The following is a 17,809-nucleotide window of genomic DNA, read 5'->3' as shown; positions in this document are numbered from 1 at the left end:
AAAATCTATTTATTAATTAGGTAAGATTTGGTAGATTCTCTTATTTTATACCATTTAGTTTTGATATAGTGAGTCAGTATCTGTTTTTCTTCTATTTATTGCTCCACAAACAAGTTTGGAAGTATGGGAATACAATGAAAGTGATTTTTAAATATTTTTTTAAAGATGACTGAGTTTTATTAGCTATTTTTCCTAGTACTCAAATTTATTGCCCATTGCTATTACCAAGGTCATTGTCATATCAATAGATCATTGCTTTAGTATTGTTAAGGGAATTGCAATGTGTTTTATGGAAAGCAGAGAGTTAATTTGTTTCCAGAGCAACAGCTGTTGTTGTGCAATGTGGAGGGTATTTGCTGTAACAGCTTGTTATGTTGAGTAGCTAGTGAGGGCCTTCATCCAAAGATGTATTCTGTCACTGCAAATCAGTAAGTAGAACCAATCCCTGCTAAGCCACATACCAAGAACTTTTGTTGACACTATGTTTGATCTCTGCAATGATTTTCTGCTTAAAATTGATATTTTTCGAAGACTGGTCCTTTCAAGTGAGGACGTGGGAGCTAAATGTATGCTGTTCACTATCAAAAGAATGTGTTGATTATCCACTTGCTGGGGCCCTAAGCCGAGAATTAGAAGTGACTTCTGAGGCTGTTGGTCCTACCTGTTTATAGAGAAACAAGTAGAAAACCAGGAATGCTGGCTAAGTGACTTACTTCTAAAGAACACATGGAACATAGTTGTCAGGCTGGTGAGGAGACCTGAATTATTTCAATCGATGTTTCCACCACATTCCCTCAGCTTAATCCCTAGAAGAGGCCGAGCCAGTAAAAGATGCCCCAGAAGGGGTCAGGAACTGTACTAAGTGAAAGCTGGCTTTGAATACCAATGATCATGCTTCATTCTGTTCGTGGTTCAGCCTTTGAAGAATTACTGGAATTAACTGACAATGCTTTCAATAGAGAGATATACATGTTTATTACATGTACAGAAGCAATCACAGAATATAATTACCCATGAATCCCACATGGTTCAGAAACTTATATACCCTTTTTCCAGAGGGGAAGGGAAAAATAAGCAATGCCTATTACTTTTCAGGGGAATAGTGAATGATTTTCAGGGGAATCCAGTGAATTTGGAGAAACATACAAACTCTCTTGTGCCTGAACAACAAACAATGGACCATAAACAATTTTCTTTGGAACTGAAGTAGGAAACAATGTTGCGTGACAAGTCTATCTCCAGGTGTATTGGCAGGCTTTCTTCCTGTGGGATGAGTTTTGCCAGTGACACCCAGAGAAGGGACCAGACGTTTTCTTCCTTGGCAGGTCCAGCCTTTAAGCAGACAAGGAGATACTAAAGTAAGGCCTCTTCTAACAATTACTGCTCTCTAAGTTGGTATAATTTAAAATAATCAGCATGCCAGTATGCTATATTTTGGGTTGACGGTCTCTGGACTCCTTTATTGAGAATAAGCCAAGTGTGAAAATTTGTTGTAGAGTGTGGCGTATTTGTCCCACCAGGGGTGCCAGCTATGTCCCTGCGATCTTGCCTGTCCAGTGAAATACTCACCATACGCCGGCTGTGCCAGTTCTTCTTGCATGCGTGATTCACTTTCCAGCCTATGCAGGTCCTGATTCCGCGCTAGTCAAATCTTTCCCAAGGCATTTGCTGGCAGACACAGGATGTGACTTACTGGCACAGCCCTCCCCACTACCAGCCATAGCTGGTGGCTACTTACCTCTCTGTGTCTTGATTTTCTTCCTAGAAACTTTTCTTCTTTTCATCCTAATTCCTTGATAAAATCTGCTTGCTCATTTCATTTTCCGCTTGAAGGAGGTTAGTTTCCATAAATAGTTGTCAGAATTTTTGGTGCCTTTATCTCAAAATATTTTACCCTTTAAGGAAAAAACATCAGGAAAATACATTTTATAGGAAAGACAATTGAGTATGGTATGTGTTTTTCACACATTTTGCTTTGTCTATTTTTCTTACTGAAACCCCACACATAAAGCCAGAATGCAAAGTTTTTGCCAGTGGGTTGGAATTGATAAATTAGTGCTTTGTGCATACAAGAAGCCAATTTCAATATAAGTCAACTCATGATTTTTCATACCATTTTGGTAGGAAAGTTCATAAAACTTGAGCCAAAGTGTTCCACTGGAAAATAACACCCTACAAGGACTGCCATAATGTGTCTCCTGTCTTCTCTCTCCAGCCAAAGCTTGTCAGTGTCAGACATAGAAGATTTGTGCACCACTCTCTTCCCCAGTTTCGTCTGATGTGCTGTCTGCTTGTTGCCTCCATTTCCCCCTGCTTGTTCAGCTCTCCTCTTTAAGGCTCAGGGCCCCCAGGAAGCCTTATGCAAGATGCTAAGATGAGTCAAACACTATTCTTCTATTCTTGCATAATACATCCTTTCTGTTTTCTCCTGGACATGGCTGATAGCCAATGGGTTGTGGATTACTCTCCTCTCAGACTGCTTAGTGGCATGGATTTTACTTTGTTCATGTTATGTGATCAGAAAGTGCTTACCTAGAATAGTGCCTGATACAATGTAGATTTTTACAATCAATATCAGAGCTTGGGTGAAGAAGAGGTGGAATTCAATTTAATTGGTAATCACCAATTAGAGGGTGGAAAAGCCAATAGAGGGTGGAAAGATCCAGTGATGTTGGCACTACTAAATTCCTAATCTAATTTTTATGATGTAGAAATGATAAAGTATCTTTGAGTCAAATCCCCAAGAAGAAGATTCCTTAAAAAAATAAGACTTATTTATTATTTATTTGAAAGGCTGAGAGACAAAGAAAGAGAGAGGAGGGGGGAGAAAGAGAGGGAGGGAGAGAGAGGGACGGGGTAGGGGAGAGAGAGAGATTGTCCATCCACTGATTCACTCCCCAAATGACTGAAATGGCTAGGGCTGGGTGAGCCAAGCAAAACCCAGGAGCCAGGGATTTCATCTGGGTCTCCCACATGGATCAGGTCTCAAGCAGTTGAGCCATCTTCCACTGCTTTCCCAGGCACATTAGCAGGGAGCTGGATCAGAGGTGGAACATCTAATTGCAGGTGGCAGCATAACCCTCTGTGCCACAATGCCAGTCCCAAGAGGAAGATTCCTGAATGTACTAGCAGTATAATAAAGGATAACAAGATTCCCTGGAGAAATGTTAATGGCTTGTAGAGACAATTTATCTGAAAGATACGAAATCGAAACTTCAGGGGTCCTAGAATACCTAGAATAGAGTACTTACAACTAAGTAAGTAAGCCTTTACTGTATTATGTTCTACTGTCTGTACAAATGCTTTGGACAAGCAGAATCCACTTTCCTATTCAAAAGCATGAAGAGAGTGATCTCAATACTGTTCCTTCCTTGGATTAATAGAAAAGGTAACAAATCTTTTCATACGCAGCTCAGATTTTTTGGAAAAATTGTACGTGTGTGGGGGATTGGTGAATGAAGAAAATTTGTCCCTCTTTTATAATTTTTAGAGTTAGGAACATTGTAGAAAGCCCTGATGTTCTTGCTGTAGGCATGTGGAAATCATGGTCACACAGTCTTCAGGGATGCTACTTTGTACTCCAGTGTCAACATCTGATCACATGATCTCTCTGCTCTTACTCCAGTGCCTGTTGCTCCATAGTAGGAATTTAGGTGACAAAGATGCTCCAATCATTGTGTTGATGAGACCAAGATCATGGGTTCATTACTGTTGGAATCAGTTGGGTTCATTATGATATACAGTCATTGCATATTCTTTTTATCCTGAGATTACAGGGGGAATTGAGTGATAGATCATTGGTTATTTACTCATTCATATTGTGTTGAGCATCTATTACTTTCTTGCACAAACAGCTTACACGGGGCTTAGAAAAATGAGCAAGACTGCCTCTGTCCTCTAGAAGTTCACATATAAGTACAGGCTATGCACAGAGAGAATGGGAATACAGCATGCACCATCCAGCAATCAGCACATGTCAAGAACACTAGGTGCTTGGGTCAGGCACTCTGGCATTATGAAATAAGTAACATTATTATCACGTTTTAGGGAAGGAAACTGAGGCATGGAGAAATAACTGTACCCAAACTCATTGACTCTTGAGTCTGTCTATGTTCCTACTGACTCTATATCATGCTCCAGATTTATGATGGAGATGAGGAAGTAACCCCACTATATCCCTTCAAGGAGGGAAGAGTGAGCAGACCCTGGAAGTCTGTTTCTTAGCTTGGGCTGCCATAACAAAGTACTCCATCCTGGGGAGGCTGAAATAATAAACATTTATTTCTCATAGTTCTGGAGCCCAGAATTCCCAGATCATGGTGCCAGCAGGGTCAGGCCCTGGGGTGAGCCCTCTCCAGGGTTCCTAAGGCTGCTTTTTCCCTATGTCGTCACATGGCAGGAAGACAGTGCAGTGCTTTCTCTTTTCCTTTTCTTGTAAAGCCACTAATCTCATGAGGAGGACCCTGTCTCATGATTTTATCTAATCTGTTTACTCCTCAAAAGCCCCATCTCCCAACTGTTGCATATGGGGAACTGGGTCTTCAGCCTATGAATATGGGGAGGGAGACAAAGAAACTCCCAAACATTCGATCTGCAGTCATTTTAACCGTTGTGGAGGAAAAAGCAGAAGGAACCACAATGGGAGGATTGGAGCCTAGAAAGCTTAGGTGGATCCATGCCAATTTCTTTGAAAAACAGAACAGACATAGAGATTAATGGCAGGTGGAAGTGCCACCCAACAGCGTGCATTAAATTCTTGAACTTGTTATGCACTGGCTGTTAAACTTTTGAGATGTGGCTTGCTCTCTCTGAGGAAAGAACACGTGTAGAGGTTGAGGAACTGTGTGGCGTGCAACTCCTTCTAAGTGAAAGTAGCAGCTCACAGGGATGAAGACTCCAGTGCTTCTTAACCTGGCTATGTATCTCAGTCTCCTGCGGACCTTGGAAAAGACAGGCCTGTGCTCTCTCCCAGAGATTCTCATGCAACTGGCCTATTTAAAGCTCTTAAAGGGACGCTTAGGTACCAGTAGGGTTGAAAGTCATTGACCTGGGCCCCCTTCCCTGCAAAGGCAGCAGAAGGCAAGGATGACCATGGAGCTGGCGGTCAGGTTCTGGGTGTTCTCCTGGCCCCTGAGTTGGGCACTGAGTGGCTTGTGTGTACTGTGTGTCCTCACTGGCTGCTGCTGCTACCCAACTCCAATCACTTATTACAAATGGCCCTCAACCCATCATAAGTCAAACTTATCAAAAATTTAAAAAACACATGGAACACCCTGAATCTACTGTGCATCCTAGCTGAGCAGCAAAGTACACAGTAGGGTTTCAATAGTTTACCTTTGGGGCATCCTGAAACTGTGGCTACCTCTGCCCAGTGGCAAAAGAGGGAAAATGCCAAATTCTAATTCCAAATGTGATCCTCCTTTTTTTGTTTGTTTGTTTGTTTATTTTACCAAACTTGTATTGTTTTGGCACCATCATAAAGTTGAAAAACCCTGAGTGGAAACCTCCCCAGTCAGGACCCCTGTGTACTGCAGCTGCCATCACCCCTAGTAGCTGTCATGTTGCAAAAGCGCTCTGCCCAATGCTGGCGAGCCTGAGCCTCCCCTCTCCCCTCCTATCCTTCTGAACTCCTTAGCAGGGGTCCTTGAGATAATGAATGTGGATGCACTCTCAAACTTGGGAAGCTCCCTACTCTGCGAGAAGACACCCCAACTTCTCCAGCTTCAAGGACTTTTCCAAAGTCACGGCCACAGTGTAAAGTGGAGGCCCTGCACTTCTCACTTGGCGCTTTCCCTGAGCTAGCCAGTATTTACAGTAGGAAGGTAAATACAGTGCACTGTATCTCTCAGTGTTCTTTTTGTCCTGAAAAAAAAAAATGAAGAAGAAATCAATGGACCGTGCAGGACCCTTGACGGAGCTTGGCATGCCCACAGCCGTGCAGTTCAGATGCGGACATACTGTACAGCCTGTCCTTGTGCCGTGGTGCTATATTTTTAGAGCTGCCTGACAGTGCCAGCCCCAGCAGCACGCAGAGATGAAGGACAGCCGAGCTGGCCTGTGCGGCAGCGTGCCTTGCCTAAAGCTACAGCAACATATGCCGGGGACCCTCGTTTGCCGTGGAGGGAGGCGGAGGGGGATGATGTGTTTTGTTTTGGCTTCATTTGGAACTTTTTATAGCACTTCACACTGTGCGCTTGAGGATGTGTCGAAACAGAGGATTTGCTTTCTGAGCTAGTGTGGTGGGTGTCTGAGGCAAGATAGCAAGTTTTGAAAAATGAGTCACGCTGAAGTTTATCTTAAGCTGCAAATAAAATATTTACATTTGTACATGTACAATAAAATAACTTATCAAAACACTATGAATTTGGAATTGTGATCATCTGAGTTGACTTTTTTCCTGTGTACTCGGGGTGAAAGGAAGTTTGTTGTGTTATTACAGGATTGTGCAAAATCAAGAGGGAATTTATTAATAGTTTAGCTGAACAAGCTGCTTTGGCACTCAGATGAAGACCCATGAACACGCCCTTTGTTTGTGCTGGTTTCTCACCTCCTGTTTCTACAACGATACTGGAGCTTTCATTTCTGTTCTAATCACCCAGCTTTAAGTCAGGCTACCATGAGCTTCCACTTGGACTGAGGCAAAAATGACCTAACTGGCTTCCCTTGTTCTATTGTTTTTCTGGGCAATTTGTTCTCCACGAGAATGTAGTTACAACAGAGAGATTTTGATACCAGTTTAACTGCTCTCCCCGATTAATCACCCTCAGTGGCTCCCCAGCCTAGTCTGGTAAAGTAGCAGCTCTTGGCGATGACACTTAAGGCCTTGCCTGCTTCTCCAGGTTCTTCATTTTCTCTTCCCTGCCTCCACCAGGGTGGCAGTCCAGGGAGGGGGACTTCCTATTCCACCTTCCATGGAATTCTTTCCAAGACTAATTGGAATGACCCCGCCCCTGCCTTCTGCCTCTTGGAGTCCTTGTCAGATATCAAGACCTAACCCAGGATGGCTTTCCTCACTGCTGCCCAGCCCTGTGGCAATGGCCTGTCTCTTTGAGAGTCGGACGGGTGCCATGAAATCCATGCAGACCTCTAGGGCACTCATCACACATGACGTTAAGCGTGCTGGCTGTTCCCCTGCTGGAATGAGCTGGCGAAGGTAAAGATTGTGTCTGCTTTCAGAAATTTTTGATGCCTTGAATGTAGACAGCTGTCAGCATATGTTTGCTAAATTAAGTGGCTTCTGGTTGTCAGCAATGCACCCATTTGCCAAGCCAGCCTGGCAGGGTCGCTCTTAGGGGTCCCTGGTAAGGTACTAGTTTGAGTTATTGGATAGATCAGAATGGCTTGGAGTGGAATTTATTGTAAAATAATCTAGTTAAAACTTCAGACTGCTTTTGCCCATCAACCAAATTAATGATATTTTAGTGAATTTTTATAGCACTCATGTTCCTACTGGAAAAGTAATTACTATGTGACTTCATTTTTCTTACTCTTTTCATGAAGTGTAAAATAGATGCCTATTCTGCCATTAACTTCCTATTCACGGCAGTCTGCACACATGCACAGGCACACACAGAGACACACCACATATGCACAGGCTTGCACACACATACAGGTTCATTGAAATAGAAACATATACAGGCACACACACAGAAATGTACCACACCCAGACACACAGATACAGACAAGCAGATACACACAAGCACACAAATACAGGCACACTCATACAAACACCACACATAGAACACCTACACAGACATGTAGACATGTGTTGTGTGCACACAAATGCAGGCATACAGACACACATGCACAGACTTGTACATAGATAGGTACACTCATATACACATACAGGTCCACACAGAGAAACACACTCACACACATGCATACCACAGAGGCACACTCATGTGTACACATGCACTCACATATCCACCCATACTTATGTGCGTAGTTAATAGCCTACTTTATTTGATGGCCTTCACTCTCCTGTAGTTGGGAATAGTTTTCATGTTTCCTCCCTGAAGGATTCATAAACCGTGTTTCCCTACGCTGACTACTTCTGTCACTCTGGAATGTGACCCTTTAGGTCTATCCAAGATATGAGCTACTGTGATGTGTGTTTCAATAGGAAATTTGAACTTGCAATGCTGTTAATATCCTTTATATCATGTACTTTTTATGAATATGTCTTATTCTATGAAAATAGTTTTTCACTCCATTTATGATGGGATTGGTCTAAAAAGTGTTCATAGAAAATGCATATTATGAAAAAATATGCTAGCCAGCGCCGCGGCTCACTATGCTAATCCTCCGCCTACGGCGCAGGCACCCTGGGTTCTAGTCCTGGTTGGGGTGCCGAATTCTGTCCCGGTTGCTTCTCTTCCAGTCCAGCTCTCTGCTGTGGCCTGGGAAGGCAGTGGATGATGGCCCAAGTACTTGGGCCCTGCACCCGCATGAGAGACCAGGAGGAGGCACCTGGCTCCTGGCTTTGGATCGGCACAGCGTGCCGGCCATAGCGGCCATTTGGGGGGTGAACCAATGGAAGGAAGACCTTTCTCTCTGTCTCTCTCTTTCTGTCTAACTCTGCCTGTCAAAAAAATTGCATTATTTCAAACTTTTTATGGCAAAATAAACTGACTAGTTCTACTTTTCTATGAACTTTTTGAGGTCCCCTCATACATTCTTAATAAGCTGGACAATCTCTAGTGATTTGAAGACTCTTTTATCTATAAATAAAAACAGTGTACTCAAATAAAAACTAAAATATGACACTTAAAGGAAAAAGTTATAAAAATATGAAAGGATATACTTGCACAGAGAATGTTGTCCTATTTCAATCTAGGTCTATTAGAATGAAATCACTAAGAAATTGCTAGTGAAAGTGATACAATAAATCTAAGTGTTTAATCTGGGAAAATAAACTCAATAATCTAGAAGAACTACTTATATAACATCAGTTGTCGGGCTGATTACTAGTCATACTCCTCATTGCAACCCCTAGCTCAGGAGCTCTTTCCTGGGTCAGTTCACCAGTTTATTTCAAATCAATGGAACTTAATTTCTTTGAAAACAATAATTATTCCTGACCTTTTACTGATTCAAATGAATCTTTAATTAATACAAATTATAATAATATAGATTACATGTACATCTATTTATGCTATAACACATATCACCTTATGTTCAAGATCTCAAGAGACTGAAATAATATAAATCATTAACCAAACCAAATATTTGCCCCCAAAATTTCTTAAGTCAAAAAACAAAAAAGTTTGTGGAAAACAGAATTGAAAGATAAGATGAGAAGAGGAGCCCCATATTATATTTGGGTCTCAGAACACATGCACTTCACTGCCTGTTGAAGCCTCTCTGATTGTCTCTGTTCTACTTTGGATAGTGAACAAACTATCCAATTCCAGCCAGCAATTCTCTATTATGATTTAACATTTTAATTCTGGAATCAAAGTGTGATGCACATGAAAATGTGTCATATAGTCAGCAAAGGAAACAGGAAGTTCCAAGAAACCTTGTAACAGCCTTGAAGTTGTGCAGTCTTGAATGTCAGAAGCATAGACCAAAAAATAGGACACATGGTGACAGCACTGAGGAATCTTACTTAGAGGCTATTTCTGTATGGTCAAAACTCTCCAGGCAGCCAGGCCCCTCTTCCTGAAATACCACTCTGGTGCTTCTGCTTTTTACACAGGATTCAAATCAAAATTCAGGTTCTTTTGCCAGGACAGATGAAGGACCAGGAACTAGCAGTTGTCAGAAATGTCACTAGCCCTCCTGGGGCGTTTATTGACTATTTTGCTTTCTTCCTTCTTCTCCCTCAACATGTGTGTTCTGTCTTTCTTGCATCTCCTCTGCTTTCTTCTGTGCAAAGACTTAAACACTATTGCTTCTCATCCCTCTTTTCCAGTTTCCAGGTCTCAAAGGATCACAATGATTATTCCAACTCATCTTTTCAAAATGTATTTCATAAGACAGGGGACAGAGGCCATGTATTGCCTTTCTTTGTGACAAATGTCTACTCCCATGTATTTGTGTATTAGGTACCTAGGAGTAGAGTCACATGATACAAAACACAGCCAGTGGATTCATAGAAGGTTAGTGATCAGGGACATTTTCCATAGGAGACAGTTTAAAAATTTCATGGAACCTCCTGTATTGACAGTCCACTTTGCCTAGATATAACTTTTGTGCTGTCCTGTGGGCTATAATTTAAAGTGGTTTTCCAAAGTCCATTGTACATATAAAGCAGCACACAAGGCTCTCTGAGGGATATAATTTATTTTCCTATTGCTGAATATAATGTCACCTGCTGTGCAATGATAATGCCATTTTAACAATAAGAGCGGTAAAAGCAACCACAAAGTAAATGCCACTCATTGATCTCTTATTACACATCATATTCTTCACATGCATTATGAACAATTCTTCTAATTGTACTAGAGCATGGATACAATCATCCCTGCTTCACAGAAGAAGCGGCAAAGGTTCAAGAACCCTCAGCGATTGCTCCAGGGTTGCATGGCAACAATGGAGAAAATACTTGGGTCTGGCCGGTGCCGCGGCTCACTATGCTAATTCTCCGCCTGCGGCGCTGGCACCCCAGGTTCTAGTCCTGGTTGGGGCACCGGTTCTGTCCTGGTTGCTCCTCTTCCAGTCCAGCTCTCTGCTGTGGCCCGGGAAGGCAGTGGAGGATGACCCCAAGTCTTTCGGCCTTGCACCCCCATGGGAGACCAGGAGGAAGCACCTAGCTCCTGGCTTCAGATCAGTGCAGTGCGCCAGCTGTAGCAGCCATTTGGGGGGTGAACCAATGGAAGGGAGACCTTTCTCTCTGTCTACCTCTCTCATTGTCCATCTCTATCTGTCAAAAAAAAAAAAAAAAAAAGGAAAGAAAATACTTGGGTCACTTAGATTCCAATAATCTACATTTTTCTAGTATGTTATGCTGATTAAATTTCAAAAGTCAAATATTGTTCAAAAGATCAAGAGAAAAGTCGTCTACTATATTTACACAGATATCCACCATTTATTTTTCTCTTCCTTCATGTCTAAAGTTTTCTCTGATATCTTTCCCATTAGCCTAAAGAACTTCATTTAGCATTTATTTTACAACAGAACTGCTAACAATAAATTCTATCTTTGCTCCCTCACAAACAACTTTGGCCCTTAATTTCATTGAGGTGCTTTCATTATATGCAGAATTTTAGGTTGAAGATCCTTGTATTGCAGTACCTTAAAAATATCACCCTGACTTTTGGTGACCATCCTTCTTGATGGGAAAATTGTGGCTATTGGGCTTGTTACACCCCTCTGTGTAACATGTCACATTTTCCTCAGAGGTTGCTTTCAAGGCTTTTCTTTCTATGTGATTGTTGATATCTCATTTTATATGTAAGAGATGATTTATTTGAATTATCTTCTTTAGAGTCATTGAGTTTCTTGGATCCATAAATTTATCTCTCTTCAGAGCCAGTGTTGTGGTGCAGCAGGTAAAGCTCTTACCTACACCCATATGAGATGCCAGGTCATCTTCCAGCTGTTCCACTCCCTATCCAGTTCCCAGCTAATGACTTGAGAAAAGCAGTGGAAGATGGCCCAAGTCACCCACATGGGAGACCCAGAGGAAGCCTCCAGCTCCTGGCTTCAGCCTGGTTCTGCTGTGGCCATTATGTCCACTTGGGGAATGACTCAGCAGATGAGAGATCTCTCTGTCTCTCCCTCTCTCAATAATTCTGACTTTTAAATAGATAAATAAATCTTTTCTTAAAAACTTTGAGAAGTTTTCAATAATTATTTTTATGGTTGATTTTCTGCACTCTTGCTTTTGCCTTTGCTTTAAGGCCACCAATGAAACAAATGGAAAACTTGTAATATTGTCCCACAGTTTCTGAAAATTCATTCATTTTGTTTTTGCTCTTTTTCTTTTCTATTTCTCCCTTCAAGTTCACTTATTTTTCTTCTCTCATTTCCTTTCTCTTCTTGACTCTCAGTTTTTAAAACTTTAGGTATTATTTTTTCTAATTCTAAAAATTCAGCTTAGTTTTGTTTTTTGTTTAGTTTTCTTTGAGAATTTTCCTCTTACCATTAGTTTTAAGTGTATCTTCAGTTCATAGAAAACAATTCTATAGTAGCTAGGTTAAGGTCTTCTGATAATTCACACATCTGAATTGTCTTTTTGATGGCATCTGCTGATTGCCTGTTCCTCTTGAGAAATGGTCAGATTTTTACAGTGTATCAAGTAATTTCAGGTTGTTTCCTGGACATTTTGAATATTATGTTGTCATACTTCCATACTGTTAAAATTCTGGAGAATTTGAATTTGCTGTAGTTCTTTTAACATGCAATCAACTGCTCATTCTGTCCTTTACTTCTGTGGTGGCAGTTTCATTGTCAACTCTGTTTTCAAACTCTTTACTATGCTGTTTGTGTCCTGTACCCTGGAGCAGGGACCACTTAGGAATTGCTCTGGTTCTTGTGGGGTTTTACACTGCTATTCAGTTTTCAAAGCCTTTGCTAAACTTCTTTCACCATTTTTTGTTGTTGTTGCTTGGTATATGTACGGCTTGCAGGTGAGTAGTTTCAAATAGAATTTTTGAGTCTCTTCTGCTCTGTCCTCCATGGGATTCCCCTCTGGTTCCTGGGATCCTTTTCCCAATTTCTCTGACCAGAAAGACTGGGTTGTCTTAGAGTTTTGGCCTCCTATACTTTGGCACAGCTACACAGCAAAACAGCAAGAGAAATATGAAAGGATGTAGTGGTGATTTCTCCACTCTGCACAGTGAGGGTCTCTTTTTTTCTGATTCCTCTATGCAGAAGATTGGAATCTTTGGTGCACAGAAACACACTCCCTACCCAAGGATTTAAAAAATTGAGTTAAAACATAAGTATTTTGTATTATTTCAAAAAATGAAACTAATGCATATTTTCATTAATACACATTTCCCATCACCTTTTTGAAGATTTTTCATATGCATGGATTTCAATGTTTTTGCACCAAAATATACCTATCCTTTAATTCCATTTCTGTGAATACTTTGCACTGTCCTTGAATACGGCTCACAGAGTGCCACTCAGACGTCCCAGACTCAGAGTTGACAATATTTCTTTCCTGCCCTGCTCCCTTCTGAACCTGAACACAACTGCTGCATACTTCCCAGTACCACCCACCTGGAAGCCAGCGCCAAGTGAGCAGCATTAGCATGTGCGAGCAGAGCTGGTCTTTTATTCCTGCTTTCAGGACTGGTTATGTACAAAAACCCCAGCCCTTGTTTCCCAGCTAACTTACTGAGGTGGCTCCTGTTCTCAAATGTCCATCCCCAGTCCTCTTTCCTCTAGGATTTTAGTTGACAAATACATTACTTCTTTTCCAGGCAGCCTTGTTAAGAAAAATCATTTGTTGCCTTCTTAGAATGTTTCTGTGTTTTCTTAAAATATTATAATTTGACTAATATGTTTCACTGAGTCTTCCTCTGTTATTAATACCAATAAGAATTTATTTTCATGTTTTAGCCTTTGGGAAATGATGAATTTGTTTAATAGACTGGTAATTACCCAGCTCAAAAATGATCATTAGAATTCCTTTTTATTTGATTACCATATATCACCAAACCCATAGTCCATTTATCACCAGCTACATCCATTAATTCAGCCTTGCTTGTCCTTGACTAAGAGACTCCTGTACTTTTCACTTTTAATCTTTTTAAGGAGAAGTAATAATAGTGAGTAGTGTATCTTAAATATATCAGATTTAAAATTTCAGTTTTGCTTGGAAAGCATCATTGTACCAATTTTTTTTATGGTTTGGCTTGCCATTTTTATTGCCTTAGAAAATTTACACAGGAGCCATAATCTAAATAGAAGGGGACTTTTTTGTTTTATTTGAAAGGCTGACAAGGAGAAGGGGTGTTGCACAAAGAGAGAAAAAGGGAGAAGGAGAGAGGGAGAAAGAGAAAGAGAGAGAGAGGGAGAGAGGGAGAGAGAGAGAGATTCCATGTGCTGGTTAATTCCTCAAATATCTGAAACAGCTGACTAGGCAGGGTCAAACCTGGTAACTGGAAACTCAATCCAGGTCTCCCACAGGAATAGCAGAAATACAGCTACTTGAAGCATTACTTCCACCTCCCAGGGTTTGCATTAGCAGGTAGCTGGAGTCAGAGACTGAAACCAGTTATGGAACCCAGATACTCATATGGGATATGGTCATTTTAACCTGTAGGCTAAACAATTACCCCAGAAGTGGACATTTTGTTGGAGGTTTGGGTTTATCATTACCAGCTTCTAAGGGATCATTGTGACTCAAATGTATCTTATCAGGAGATACAAGGCAGGGCTCTGTAAATAATGTGAACACATCTTCATGTCCTTGTACATCTGGTGTAGAACGTCTACACATATGACCCAGCTGGGCGCCTGAGAGAGCTCTGTCTAGAACTTTAGGTGTCCCCACCTCTAAAGTAGAAAATCTCTAGTATATAATGTGTGTGGTGCAGATACCAAGCACAAGATGTTAATTGAAGGTCACCAACATTGACATCATTGAATCCAAAGTCATCCGATATCTCCTGTGTAAAATAATTCAGGGCCTGTTAGCCTAGGTTTCCGTCTAGTGGTGCTCTGGCTGAAATCAGAGAAATGAGGGGGTAAGAAGCTTAGCATGTGTCTGTCTATACTGTGTCCACAATCTAAATGTGTTTTCTTTTCTTCTTTTTTCCTGGCATCTCCAGTTTACCGTGGTTTCTGGGCAGTTCTGATGCTCTTAGGGGTAGTCGCTGTCGTGACCGCAAGCTTTCTGATCATCTGTGCAGCCCCCTTCGCCAGCCACTTTCTCTATAAAGCTGGGGGAGGCTCATATATTGCTGCAGGTACGTACAGTGCAAAGAGTGTGATTTCTTGCCATGGTTTCCCTTCATCTCGTCACGGCTTCCATTTCTAGATTCAACGTCAGTCTTCTAACAGTAGTAATAAAACAATGTTTGCATGCAATAGTTCTTCAGTGTTAAGCACATGTCAGAGATTTTCCTGGGACTTTCCATTCTCCATGTAGTAACACACTGCATTGTCATAACAGTCATTGCCCATGTCATATCCCCATGATACGTTCAGAAAACTGAATCTTAGAGGGGAATACTCTGCAGTATTAATTCACTTGGAGGTGTGCAAGAGCATTCTAATCTCTTTTTTTGTGTGCTTTTTTCTTATTTTTAATATTTATTTATTTATTTGAAAGGCAGAGTTACAGAGAGAGAGATAGAGAGAGAGAGAGACAGATCTTCCAACTCCTGGTTCACTCTCCAAATGGCTACAATGAAATGGCTGAAGTCAGGAGCCAGGAGCTCCTTCTGGGTGTCCTGCATGGGTGGCAGAGGCTGAGGTAATAGGGCCAGCTTCTGCTGCTTTCCCAGGCACATTAGCAGGGAGCAGGATCAGAAGTGGAGCAGTTGGGTCTTGGTGCCCCTGTGGGATACAAGCTTTGCAAGCTGTGGCTTGATCTGCCCACTATGTCACACTGCTAGCCCCTTTTGTGTGCTCTTAACAAGATAACCCCATGATGATATATTTGGATAAGCATATGCCTGTGATTTGTTTATCATGGGTTAAACAATCATCTTTTTCTGTATCATCACTATTCAGTTTTCTTAATTGCGGTTCATATGCATTGTATAAACACATTCTCTTCTCTGTAAAACCTGAATTTATTTTAGTCAGCTTCCCAACTACTCTTTCTGATTCCTGGTAAAATGATCATGGTACAAATTTAAAAATAATGGAATAGGTGAGTCTTGTGAATTTTAAGTCTTTTTCATTTATTTTAGGAAGCAAAAACCAGACCACTAACTTGAAAGCATAAGCACAAGGCTATTTGTAAATATAACAAGTCTAGGAGAGGAGACAAACTTCAATGTCACTGAGACAACCAAACTGAGTGTGGCATCAGGTCAGAAGGCTGTGTCTTTAGGTGAGGTTGTTGGGACAGTTAAAGGAAAGGACCAGAATGGGTGGCTTTCCTGTCTTGACTGTCATTGTAAAAATAGTGTGTACTCCTGCTCATCATAATCACACCAAAACTCTTTCTGCCTAATATTGTGCTTTATTCTGCAAGAGAATAAAAATAATAGCCACATAGATCTATTCTGTTAAAAGGACTCCAATAACCCACTCTGAGAAGAGCCTTTTTTTAACCTATTTTGTTATTCTTTTGACTTTTATTTCAACTTTGTTCTTTCATTGAATCTACCTATTAGAGATCATCATTTTGTAATGATCATTTTTACTGAGATATAACTAACATACAATTCAAAGTACCATTTTGAAATGGATAATTCAGCACTTCTTGTTAGTACACTCACAGAGTTATACAAATATCATCAGCATCTGACCTCAGAACATTTTCAGCATATCTCAAAGAAACCTTGCCACCCACCATGTCCCATCCAGTGCTAAGAAACCTCTACCTTTGGTCTGCATGGGTTTACCTATTCTGGATAGTTCACGTATATGGCATCGTATTATATGTGGCCTTTTGTGGCTGGCTTCTTTCTCCTAGATTTCACGATATATGATCTTTATGCTTTAATTTATAATCTCTCAGATTCCTTAAAACTGAGCTCCTCCTTGGCCAAATGTTCCACTCCTCCAAACCACACTCCACCCTTGTCTCATTCAAAGTTTTATTTCAGATCATATTGTTTTTTTTTTTTTTTTTGGTAGTCTTCCCAGAAATAACAGTGCTTTTCTACAATGTGTAAATATTTGTGTTTTTTATTGCCTTCTTTTTCTTTTTAAACCTCAGTTCATCAATATAGAGAAATGATATAATAGCAGGTGTTTAGTACTAATGCTTTATGGGCAGTACAATTGTTTTAAGCTCAAAACTTACTTGATCCTTGATTTGGCCCTATTAAAGGATTGTGGTGTGTGTGTGTGTGTGTGTGTGTGTGTGTGTGTGTAAGTACTTTTGAAAACAAATTGTTGGTTATGTTTCCATTTTATAATTTGTGAAAGAAAGTAGTAAAGCCAAGAATTATATTTGATAGAGAGCTTTGTAGATGCATCTGATATGTACCATGTACTCATATGCCGGTGAGCACTGGATTCTCTGTGATGAATTTTGTGTGCACTTGGTATGGGGCTTGAACTCAAGACTTCATTCAGAAGCCCCTTGGAAGTTCTTAAGTGTCCAGAATGTTCTTTAAGCCCACTCTGAAAGGCATTAAACTAGATGATTATGATGATACTTCCTTTAAACTTGACTTCGAATTTCCATCGTTTAGCAAAATTCTGTATTGTTTGTGTATTGACATTTGTTTCCCAAGAACAGAAAGAGGAATTCTGTTGCAGGAGATAGTATATTGGTCTTTTTATTTATTTATTTATTTATTTATTTATTTATTTATTTATTTATTTATTTTAGATGGGAAAAGCAGTATGCTCAGGGGAAACTAAAATTTATAATCTACTAACACTTGCCAAAAGGAAACACAATCTTCTTAAGCCAAAACATCACCCTTAAATTTGAGCACTGTTTGACAGAGAATTTTAAGTGGCTTACTATTACCTGTTATTGTTTATTATTATTATCATTATTATTCAAAGCCAAAGATGGAAATGTTATGTTAACTTATGTGAAAATGAAGAAAATATGGAGTATTTTTTTGCCTTAGGTTTGCCAGTCAGCCAAGTTTATATTGTGCTACATTTCATTCAGAACCATGAGCATATTCATTGAGTAGGATGAAGTTAATTTATAATGCTCTCTTCGAGTAGATTTTATGTTTGTGCAATAAAGAGATCTCATGTTGTGTGC

At 40.5% G+C, this 17,809-nt stretch overlaps 1 protein-coding gene across 3 annotated transcripts in view; it reads left to right on the top strand.

Annotated features, from left to right (window-relative positions):
• Window positions 1–17,809, top strand: part of TMEM182 (transmembrane protein 182) — an 84,378-nt gene that overhangs the window by 46,881 nt on the left and 19,688 nt on the right. For 2 of the 3 annotated variants that reach the window (XM_051835080.2, XM_002709841.5), the window contains exon 4: window positions 14,730–14,867. The exons of the other annotated variant lie outside the window; for it this stretch is intronic. In XM_051835080.2, the coding sequence (XP_051691040.1) occupies window positions 14,730–14,867 (138 nt within the window). The remainder of the gene's footprint in view (window positions 1–14,729; window positions 14,868–17,809) is intronic. 3 annotated transcript variants of the gene reach the window in all.

The sequence above is a fragment of the Oryctolagus cuniculus genome, chromosome 2 (assembly GCF_964237555.1).
Source record: "Oryctolagus cuniculus chromosome 2, mOryCun1.1, whole genome shotgun sequence".
NCBI classification, from domain to species: Eukaryota; Metazoa; Chordata; class Mammalia; order Lagomorpha; family Leporidae; genus Oryctolagus; species Oryctolagus cuniculus.
This window is presented reverse-complemented; position numbering and strand designations above follow the sequence as displayed.